Source organism: Sus scrofa, chromosome 1 (genome assembly GCF_054392235.1).
Source record: "Sus scrofa isolate SSC_HxYL_T2T_F1_AM1 chromosome 1, Sscrofa_HxYL_maternal_Yorkshire_Landrace_v2.0, whole genome shotgun sequence".
Taxonomy (NCBI): Eukaryota; Metazoa; Chordata; class Mammalia; order Artiodactyla; family Suidae; genus Sus; species Sus scrofa.
This window is the reverse complement of record NC_139383.1, coordinates 227,002,114-227,014,140: the sequence shown is the minus strand read 5'-3', so window position 1 is coordinate 227,014,140 and position 12,027 is coordinate 227,002,114. Positions and strand designations below refer to the sequence as shown.

General features: G+C 35.6%; 1 protein-coding gene across 7 annotated transcripts in view; it reads right to left on the bottom strand.

The window, feature by feature from the left end:
- The window catches only part of BRD10 (bromodomain containing 10), a 120,269-nt gene that overhangs the window by 45,612 nt on the left and 62,630 nt on the right, over positions 1 to 12,027 (bottom strand). For 5 of the 7 annotated variants that reach the window (XR_014821838.1, XM_003121915.6, XM_005660127.3 and 2 more), the window contains one exon: positions 3,471 to 4,888. The exons of 1 other annotated variant lie outside the window; for it this stretch is intronic. Coding sequence is in view for 4 of the 6 variants with exons in the window: in XM_003121915.6 (XP_003121963.3) it covers positions 3,471 to 4,888 (1,418 nt within the window). In the remaining 2 variants the exon portion in view is untranslated. Of the gene's footprint in view, positions 1 to 3,470; positions 4,889 to 12,027 lie in introns of those variants that run through there. One more of the 7 variants, XM_084986078.1, reaches the window with a different exon arrangement.

Genomic DNA, 12,027 nt, shown 5'->3' with positions numbered 1-12,027 from the left:
ATAGATTATCATACTATATGAGGTAAGTCAGACAAAGATAAGTATCATATGTTATCACTTACATGTGGGAACTAATTTTTAAAATGATTAAGATGAATTTATTTGTAAAAGAGAAACATACTCACAGATTTGAAATACAAACTTGATGGTTACCAAAGGGGAAATGTGGAGGGGGGAGAGGGATAAAGTAGGGGTTTGGGATTAATAAACTACTATACACACTACTATAGGTAAAATAGACAACCAACAAGGACCTACTGTATAGTACAGGGAACTCAATATTCTGTAATAACCTACATGGGAAAAGAATCTGAAAAAGATGTATATGGACAACTAAATTACTTTGCTGTACACCTGAAACTAACAAACACTGTAAATCAACTATACTCCCATGAAATTTAAAAAAAATAAATAAATTTTATAAGTAGGTATCATGAAGGAGAAGTATCTGGTGCTGTAAGTATGCACAATTGGGAAAATGTCAATGTTTTTCTACTCTATAATGTTTCCAAGAGTAAAGAACAGGCTTAAATAATTGAAAATGAATTCAAATTTTAAAAAGCAGAAAGAAAACTCCAATTCTGAAAAAGATTAAAATGCTTATGAGTTGCAAAACTGCCACACAGTAAACTAAAATTATCAAATCATTTTCAACCAATTTGTCTTTGTGCCTTTTACTAAAAATCATCTATCTAGCCAGAATAAGAAAGCTTTAATAAATTTGGAGATTCCACCAAAATTTAAGGCTTGTGTAATCAACATAAAAGGGACCAGATTAGCTACATAAATCCAGATTAACCACATGTAGTCTACCCTAAGTAAAGGTTCACAAATCAGCATGCATGACACAGCTTATCCCAAAGCATATTCTACAGAAAACTATTATTTTTCTGTAGAAATTATGCATTTGATTACAGGGGCTGCCCTAAGCTTCACTGGGGATGCTATTTAATAAACATTATATATATAATATAACATATATATGTAAAACACCCTTCCCAAAGATGAAGATTTGTGAATTCCAAAATATATTTGGTACAAGAATTTAATAAGATGCAATGTGGACCTGTAGTAATGCACACTGTAAATCTGTAAGAGGAACAATTACCAAACCTGTGACCATGAAGCTAACTTCCAAAAAGAGTAAGAAAAGAAACATATGCCCCAAACTAACTATAAAAGGCCATAATGTCACATATCTAATAAAGGGGCCCAGGGAGAAACCTCAGAAGGATAAGTGTACAGAAATGAAGTAAAACAAATGTTTTGTTGTTATATCATTACGTTATGACAGTAAGAAGTTTAGTGTCTGCTGGAGAGAAAGAATTGGCCTAGGCGTACACAATACTAACATGGGAGAGGGAAACTATATTATTAGTCAGGTACAAGTATTTCTGTCACTGAAAAAGGACTTTCTAAAATTTGCTCTGGAGATACAATAAAAAAGCATATAAGCAAATAGATTATTTTCTACTTCATGCCTGTTAAGCCTTCTCTCCCCAACAAAGAGTCTCAGAAAGCGTCCATGAGTACTCTGAATTTGCTTCTGAGTTTTTTTCATCCACTTGTCTAGAACTGGACAGGAAACTCCCATAGATTTTTCTCTCTGATCCTCATTCTGAACAAAAATGTAGGTAGCAACACTTGCAGGTAGCAACACTTTATTTGCTTACAGTACAAACTCCTTTTAATCCAATCTTTAGGAGTTTGTATCTTTATTTTGTAATTGGTATAGTCTGTATAGGAGCTACATCAATATCTATGTTATAAACTATCATAAATCATAATTACCTTTGAACATATGAATAGTGGGTCATAGATAAACAATTAATAAAAGGTATTTTTAGGGGAGTTCCTGTCATGGCACAGGGGAAACGAATTTAATTAGGAACCATAAGGTTGCAGGTTCGATCCCTGGCCTCGCTCAGTGGGTTAAGGATCCGGCATTGCCGTGAGCTGAGGTGTAAGTTGCAGATGCGGCTCCGATCCGGATCCAGCGTGGCTGTGGCTGTGGCTCCAATTAGACCCCTAGCCTGGGAACATCCATATGCTACAGACTACAGATGCAGCCCTAAGGAAAAAAAAAAAAAGTTTTAGGTAACAATGGTATTAATAAAACACTATATAATTCAGAATTGAAAAAATCTTCAACTTTAAAAATATTACTTAATAGTTTAGAGGCTAATATCTCAAAGAGAACTTGCCAAATCAGTCAAGCTAAATTTATAGAGCCTAGTAGACTGCTTATAAAATTTAAAGAATTTATTGCTGAAAATCACTTTAAAAATCGTAGTTTTTTATCATCTGGGTCAGTGTGGACCACTTTGCAATTTTTCATTCAATAAATTAAGCCTGTCCCTAATAGTAAATGTTATACTATTTCTTTATAAATTACACATTACACAAATATTTTAAAATACATTTAATTATACTTAATGATTTAAATTACTAAGGTATAATAACAACTATATTAGCTAAACAAAATTCAATCCCTCATTAGTCAACTCATCAAATTAGTCAAATCTTAACTATCTTTGTTACTGAGGGAAAGAACAAAAAACTTAAATCCACAAATAATGATGATAAACTACAATGCATTATAGTAAACAGTTCAAGTTTTTCCCAATCAGGCAACATTTTATTAGGGTTAATAAATGGAGTGGATCATTTGCTTTTCTCTCACCTATCCTTGTGAATAACAGAGACATAAACTGATGAAATGCTAAACAACAGGAAAAGCAAAAACAGTTGAGTAACTGAAAAACAGAGCAGTCAACCATTAAAGACTTTATTCACAGGACTTTCTGTTGTTACAGTTTTAAACAGACTTGTGGCAATATAGTAAGTACTTAAATTTGCTTAAGACAACTCACAAATCCTTTAAAAAAGTAAGCTTCATATCTTACTAGTTGATGTATTTTTTCCTGCATATTTCATATTTTTTCTAATAAATTTTCCCATTTCATATTTTTTCTGGATATGAAAATATGTACTAAAAGAATTTTTCAAAGTGCTGAGAAATACATAATAAAAAACTAAGACCCAGAAAGATAATTTAACCTGCCTTGTTTTAAGAGGCTAGTCGCTATGAACTTTAGTCCTGGGAATGATACCTCCTGATAGCAGTGCTCCTTCCACTGCACTATACTGCTCTTAGCCTGGGGAAAAAAACACTTCATACAAATGATGGGAAGCATGACTTACGGAGAAACTGGTCCAGAGAAATGTAAAAACATAATGCCCAAAGATTTTCAACTGAGAACTAAATTCAAATGTATTGACCAGTATTTTGTTGTTATTAGGATATGGAAGCTGATCTGGCTTTTGATTATAGGGACTAATATAAAACTTGACCCTAAACACACACACATGTGTTTCATTCTGTCAATCAGAGCCTTCCATGATTTCTAATTGAAAGAACTAGTTGAAGTATCCTAAAATCTAACTCTCATACTTTTCTGTTAGCTTACCTGATTTGTGCTTCTTGTGTTTTGCTTTCTTTTTGATGATCAATAACTTATTCTGGATCTCAGGTTTATAAGACTTGAATGCAAGGGAATGAAGACCTTCACGCTTTCTCTGTAAGTTTTCATTCAAAACATCTTTCAATTTCTTTTTTTTCTTTTTCTTCTTTTTTGCTCTCATTTTAGTTAGTTTGAGTTTCTTATGGCTCTGCAGTGACTGTTCTAACAGAATATCCCTCACAACTTTGTGGCAATTAATTTCTGGATGATCACTGTGACTTCCATTTACATATATTTGGCAAGATTTCAGAGTATTTTCTTTTAATGGACTGGGTTCAGGCTTTACTCTGGAGGCCTCACCATATTTTTGCTGATTTTCTATAAACCTTATTTCACCTGGACTGAGAGGCTCTCCAAAGCCAGTAACTTCCCCTGGACTCCCTGGTTTCTCTAAATTTTCTTTACAACAATCAACTTTTTGCATTTCACAGGGCCTGCGAATTCTAATTTCACAGTTGGATTTCACTTCCATTTCAACAGAGATGTCATGATTATCCAAGTTCATTTTAGCAGGGCAGCAAGTTGGGTCAAAATGAATTTCCTGTTCTCTCCTGAAGGCAGAAGGCAAACCTTCTCTAATACACCTATGTTCTCCATTACTTGCACCAATGTAGTCACATTTCAATTTCTCCAGTTTAATCCGAGGTACTCTTTGTATTTTAATGGGTGGAATTGGAAATTCTGGGGCCTGAAAAGGTCTCTGTTTATAAATTCGTACATCTGCACCACAGAATTGTGGAAAGTGTACATAAGCATTCTCCAAATAATCGTAACCAAGGATGACTTCCCTGCATTCATGAATAGGCTGCCCAAGTACAGCATCTTGAACTTCTTTTTGTGTTTCATACACAAAGTCACAAAGACCCTTAAGTAACCACACTTTTTGGTAGAAAGGTAGTTCATGAAAAGGTTTTTCTTCCAATGGATTAACTTCTCCAAGAACTTTAAAAAACTGAGGACACAACCCAAGTTTTTCAGCACAGTTATCAGGATTTTCAGTCTGTCCTACAGCGGTATACCACTGCTGTACTTTCTGTCTCAGTGCTGCTTCCCAGGTTTTATAAGGCAAAGTAGGTCTTCGATGTAAGGTAGGTCTGCGATGGGGAGGACTTAATAGAGAAGTCATTATTTTAGATAGAAAAGCATTACACTGAGGCATCAGAAGACAACGTTCCAATTCGTAAAAGACTATTTCTGGCAAATTTAGAATTTGCTGGGCTAAACAAAGGAAATGCCCAATAGCTGGAATTTCCCACATGGTCTCCATACAAGTTGGAGCTGCTTGAGCTAGAAGCTTTCTTTCCCATTCTTCTATTTCCTTTTGACTAGCTTCTTCGGCTTCTTTTCTTTCCTGCTCTCGAAGCCTAAAGAAAATTTAACAAATTATATTATTATTACTTAGAGAATACTATAAAATACTAAATTAAGCATGTCATGTTTACTTTCAGTCAACATGGCAATTGGCTGTTCCAGTTATTACTCTAAGTATAAAGTGTCCCCCTAGATGTATCATTATTTTTTTTTTCAGATGAAGAAATACACATATAACTTGATTCTGAGTTTTACTGATGGAGGATTATCACTGGCACTGCCACTCAAAACTCTTCAATTCATAATTCTTCAAGTCACTTTAACTTCAAAGTAAACAAAAAAGTTATTTCAAATACATACTAAAGAAGTTTAGTGCTTTTGAGAAGTGGTATGTCATATAAGAGCTGTAAAGATGTTTATACCTTTTGACTCCATAATTTCATTCCTAAAAAGTTATACTAAGTAGATAATTCAATAGATGCAAAAAGTTACATGTTTTTCAGTGTTAAGTGGAATTTTATATAACAAAAATAAAAGTATAAAGAAGTTGTATTACACAACTGGGAAATAAGCTTGCTATGTTATGTAGCCTTAAATATTAAAATTATGAATATCATGTATAAACACAAAAAAATATCCAAACACAACACAGAAGTTAACAAGTAATAGCAATAATGAAAATATGCAAATACTCAACAAGATGACACTATTCCAAAAATAAAGGACTCCTAGGTTGATGAGATTGAATTCTTTCCCCCCCTTAAAATTTCTTTATTAGCACTACTTCAAAATTTTCCTAATTAAAAAAACATTAAAGGAGTTCCCGTCGTGGCTCAGTGGTTAATGAATCCGACTAGGAACCATGAGGTTATGGGTTCGATCCCTGGCCTTGCTCAGTGGGTTAAGGATCCGGCGTTGCCGTGGGCTGTGGTGTAGGTCGCAGATGTGGCTCAGATCCCACGTTGCTGTGGCTGTGGTGTAGGCTGGTGGCAACAGCTCCAATTAGACCCCTGGCCTGGGAACCTCCATATGCCGCAGGTGCGGCCTTGGAAAAGACAAAAAGATGAAGAGAAGTCTTAATGATTTTTCATTAGGCAATGTGTTTTTAGATGTGGCATCAAAAGCACAGTAACAATAGAAAAAATAAAGCCGTCACCATCGAAACTGAAAACTTTTGTGCTTTTAAAAGATGTCAAGTGGGTGGGGGGATGTGCTTGGGTTATGGGATGGAAATCCTGTGAAATTGGATTGTTATGATCATTATACAACTACAGATGTGATAAATTCATATGAGTAAAAAAAAAACAGAAAAAAAAATAAAAGACATCAAGTGAAAAGACAATCAGAGAATGGGAGAAAAATTTTGCAAATCATATAATAATGGATCTATAGCTAAAAAACAAAAGAATACTTATGACTCAATAATAAAAGGATAAAATAACTAAAGAATGGACAAAGGATCTCAGAGACATTTCCCCAAAAAAGACACACAAATGAACAATAAACACATGAAAAGATGCTCAACATCATTATCCATTCGAGAAATGCAAATCAAAACCACAACAGGATACTAATTTCTAATTTCTGTCTACTAAGATGATTAAGATAATAATGATTATTGGTAAAAACGTGGGGAAATTGGAAACTTCACACACTGTAAAGGGTATAGCTGCTTTGGAAAGCAATCTAGCAGTTCCTCAGAAGGTTAAACATGTGATCCAGCAATCCTCCTCTTAGGTAAATATCCAAAACAAATGAAAATATCTGTTCACACAAAAAATTGTACATGAATGTTCACAGTAGCATTATTCATAACAGCCAAAGAATGGAAACACCAAACATCCATCAACTGTTGAATGGATAAATAAAAAGTGGCATATTCCTACAACAGAGTATTATTTGGTAATAAAACAAATGAAGTGCTGATACCTGCTACACCATGGATAAACCTTGAAACATGATACTAAGTGAAAGAAGATACCCACGAAAAGTCCACATGCTCTACAATTTATATAAAATGTCCAGAAACAGAGTCAAAAGTTGATTAGTTGTTTCCAAGGTTGCAGAAGGTGGAGAAAATGAGAAGTGACAATAGTCTTTCTTGGGGGGGGTGATGAAATGTCCCAAAATTGATTGCAGTGACAGTTGCACAACTCTGTGAATATACTAAAAACAACTGAATTTTATATTTAAATACTTGAATTCTGCAGTGTATGAATTATATTTCAATAAAGCTATATTTAAAGAAATAAAAGCATATAAAGTTTTAGGAGAGAAATTAGCATACAATATCAAAGGAGGGAAACATAATTTATCTTAGTCTTGAATTTTCAAAAGTGAGAGCTCTTCTAGAGATATAACTAATTTATAGAGTCTAAAAGAAAAATCAAGGCATAATGACATTGGCTATTTTTCTATACTATCATACTGTAATCTGTTACATACATAGTAAGAACAGTATTTTAGAAATATTGGGACTTCCTCTTCTACAGGGGAAGTGTACTTTTTTTCTTTAGGGCCACACTTGCGGCATATGGAAGTTCCCAAGCTAGGGCTTGAATAAGAGCTGCATGCGCCACCCTATACCACAGCCACAGCAATGTGGAATCCGAGCCGAATCTGTGACCTACACCACAGCTCACAGCAACTCTGGATCCTAACCCACTGAGCAAGGCCAGGAATTGAACCTGCATCCTCGTGCATCCGAGTTGGGTTCTTTTTCACTGAGCCATGACAGGAACTCCCCAGAAGAAGTGTATTTTTATATTTCTGGCTGAGGAGTCACACTATGACTATCTTGCTATTACAGATGTTACAAATTATCTGATCAAGTAGTTCTGGTTCATTTTAAAAAGTTAATGAAGAACCTGTCATTTGTGATTTGGTATTCATATATATTAATTACATTTAAATATTGAAACAATGTTAGAAATTTTAGTAAAATTCAGTTTCTTTCAAAAGTGCTTATAGCGTTGAGGAGTTCTAGGTTTTTACTGAATGAGGTTGGGTAGGATGGTAGAATCTACCTTCTCCAATACAAGGCTGGGACTCCAAAAGCCCACAAAATCAGTAGAAGTATATAACAGCAACAACAGTCCTTCCTTTCTCCTGGCCCCAACTCAGGGACTGAAAGGAAAACTGTCTTCACAATAGGAGTAGTGGATAAAAAAAAAAAAATCTCTCCTAAGAACTTATAACCATAAGTTGACTCATATGGATTTATTCACTTTCTTGGGTGCTCAGAAAAGTTTAATGTGGTCACATGCCAGAATTACTGTCAGGCACTTGAACAAAAAAATTAAATCTCTAAAGCAGTGCACCTTATAACTAGATATTAAGGAATTCTGACAGATACTGTGACAAGAAAAGAGTTCACAGTCAAAAAAAAAAAAAAAACTCAAAATATAAAAGGAAATAAATTACTCTATAGGAGAGGGAAAAAAATATGACCTGAAAAAACAAACAAACAAACAAACCTACAGATACACAAAATACAGAAGGTAGGAAATACCTCTAGTGAAAAGAAATTTAAAAAATTGCATAAATAAAAGGAGATTATTTTATTTTTTATTTATTTGTCTTTTTGCCATTTCTTGGGCTGCTCCTGCAGCACATGGAGGTTCCCAGGCTAGGGGTCGAATTGGAGCCATAGCCACCAGCCTACGCCAGGGCCACAGCAACACGGGATCCGAGCCACATCTGCAACCTACACCACAGCTCATGGCAATGCCAGATCCTTAACCCACTGAGCAAGGCCAGGGATCGAACCCACAACCTCATGGTTCCTAGTTGGATTCATTAACCACTGTGCCATGAAAGAAACTCTGAAGGAGATTATTTTAAAATGACGAAGCAATTCTGAAAAAGAACTGAGGAGAACTTCTAGATCTGAAAAGTACAGAAATTAAAAGAATAAAAGATTTACAGTTAATTCCTCAACAGCAATAATGGAAGCCAGCAGACAATAGAATATCTATGGGATTTCTTTAATGTACTTAAAAAATAACTATCAATTTAAATTCAGAGCAAAAATATCTTCCAAAAATGAAGAAACAGAAATATCTCCAACAAAAACTCCATACTTGTAACAAACAGACCCTCATCTAAAGGATTTACTTCAAATGGAAGAAAGGTCAGTAATCTTTGACTGATGATAAGAGATGAAAAGGACCAAAAGAGTGGTAATATATGTATTAGTTTATATATAAATGGCATAAAATAATGATAAAAATATTTTATGGGGTTAAAAAGACAAGACAGAATTAAATTACATTACAAAATAGCAAATAAGCTGGATAAGAAATGATTAAAGTTAAAAGTGTGGAGTTCCCGTCATGGCACAGCAGAAAGGAATCTGACTAGGAACCATGAGGATGCAGGTTTGATCCCTGGCCTCACTCAGTGGGTTAAGGATCTGGCATTGCTGTGAGCTGTGGTGTAGGTTGCAGACTTGGCTCAGATCCCGAGTTGCTGTGGCTATGGCTATGACCAGCAGCTGTAGCTCTGATTGGACCCTTAGCCTGGGAACCTCCAAATGCCACAGGTATGGCCCTAAAAAGCAAAAAAAGAAAAAGAAAAAAAGAAAAAAAAAGTTAAAAGTGTTCCCAGGTCCCTGATTAATCAGGAAGATGGTAAAAATACTGATTATTTTTAGGTTTTAATAAGCCTATGACATGTGAAAGTTTCTAGAGTAGATATTAAAATAACAGACTTTAAAGATTTAAATCAGTAGAGTTGTAAATATGGAAGGAAAAATAAATAATAATCAAAAGTGGTGGGATGCATATAACTAAAGCAGCACTTTGAGGGACATTTATAGATAAGAATGTGTATTTAGAAAAGAAAAGTTGAAAATCATCTATTTGTGTTCATTAAAAGAAAAAAACCAGAAGTTGTTCCCTGGTAATCTGTCCAGTGGTCAGGACTCTGTTTTCACTGCTGTGGCCTGGGTTCAATCCATGGCCTGGGAATTGAAATCAAGCCACTGTAGCCAAAAAAAAAAAGGAAAAAAAAAAAAAGAAAAAAACCCAAAAACTAGAAAAAGAACAGTTAATTGAAGCCCCAAAGATGAAAGAAGGAAATAAAAAGCAGAAATCAGGGCATTCTCTTTGTGGCCCAGTGGATTAAGAATCCAACTGCAGCAGCTCGGGTCACTGCAGAGGTGTGTAGGTCTTGGCCCAGTGCAGTGAGTTAAAGGATCTGGCACTGCTGCAGCTACAGCATAGGTTGCAGCTGTGACTGATTCAGTTCCTGGCCCAAGAACTTCCAAATGCCCAGGGTGTGGCCTTAAAAAAAAAAAAAGCAGAAATCAATGAGATATAAAACAAATACACAATAGAAAAAACATTACATCTGAAAGTCAGTTCTTTGAAAACACTATTAAAATTAATAAACCCTCGGGAAGACTGATGAAGAAAACACATACACAAAACCAGTATGAGAAATGAAAATAGGCACATTCTATAGATTAGACATAGATGACATAACGATATAGATGATCTAAGGATATTATAAGCAACTCTATACCAGGAGACAATTTAAATGAAATTGACTTTTTTTTTTAGCTTTTTAGAGCTGCGCCCGCAGCATATGGAAGTTTCTAGGCTAGGGGTCGAATGGGAGCTGCAGTTACCGGCCTATACCACAGCAGCGTCAGATCAGAGCTGAGTCTGTGACCTACACCCAGCTCACAGCAATACCAGATCCCTGACCTACGACAAGGGATGGAAACTGCATCCTCATGGATACTAGTTGGATTCCCAACAATTTTTTTGAAAAACACAAATTAACAAAACTGACATAAGAACTAAAATCTGAATAATTCCGAATCTATTAAAGAAACTACACACTTTAAAATCTTCCTCACATAGGAAAATTGCAGTCCTAAAGCCTTGATAAGAATTTACCTCAAAAATTTCAGCTAATCAACAAAATATAAAACAGGCATGTTAAAAAAGTAAAATGGAGTTCCCGTCCTGGCACAGTGGAAATGAATTCCACTAGGAACCATGAGGTTGCGGGTTCGATCCCTGGCCTCGCTCAGTGGGTTAAGGATCCGGCGCTGCCATGAGCTGTGGTGTAGGTTGCAGACGCGGCTCGGATCCCGCATTGCTGTGGCTCTGGTGCAGGTTGGCAGCAACAGCTCCGATTAGACTCCTAGCCTGGGAACCTCCATATGATAGGGTGTGGCCCTATAAAGACAAAAGACAAAAAAAAAAAAAAAAAAAAAAAAGTAAAAGAAGGAATTAAAACAGTATGTAACAAAAAATTATCAGAATGATCCAGACAGATTTGAAAAAGAAACAAAAAGAACTTCTAAAAAATAAAAAATATACATAAACACAAAAATAAAATACTCAATAGTACTAAAGTAGCAATTTTACACAGGAAAAGGTAGAACTCAAGAAATTTCAAAGAATTCAGAGCGAAGGAGATAAAGATACAGAATATAACGAAGAGATATTAAGACTGACGGAGGACAGATTAAAGTCTAACAAACAACTAAATGGGACTCCAGAAAATAGGAATACAGAAGAAGGGTAGGAGGGTGGTGATGATGGCAATATCTGAAAAGATAACAGTGAAGAATTTCCTAGAAATGGTGAAGGACACAAATTCCCAATTCAAAAATCCCAAGAAAATAAATTAAGAGAAGCACACTTGAGCATATCACAACAAACCATCAAAGACAAAAAAATTTTTACAAGCAGTTGGGGGGGGGCAAAGAAAAGATTACAAATAGAGAAATGACAAAATGATGGAGAGATTTCTCAAACAGCAACGAAATAAACCAAAAACAATAACCATCATTTATGGATGAGGATAAATAAAAGTCATTTTCTTTTTTTTTTTTTTTTTGTCTTTTTAGCTATTTCTTGGGCCGCTCCCGCAGCATATGGAGGTTCCCAGGCTAGGGGTCGAATCTGAGCTGTAGCCACCGGCCTACGCCAGAGCCACAGCAACTCGGGATCCGAGCCGCATCTGCAACCTACACCACAGCTCACGGCAACGCCAGATCGTTAACCCACTGAGCAAGGGCAGGGATCGAACCCGCAACCTCATGGTTCCTAGTCGGATTCGTTAACCACTGCGCCACGACGGGAACTCCCAAAAGTCATTTTCAAGTAGACAAAAAGTAGAACTCCTTCTAACTAAAGTAAAAATTTCGAAAGTGTCTTCTGCTTCCAGCCAA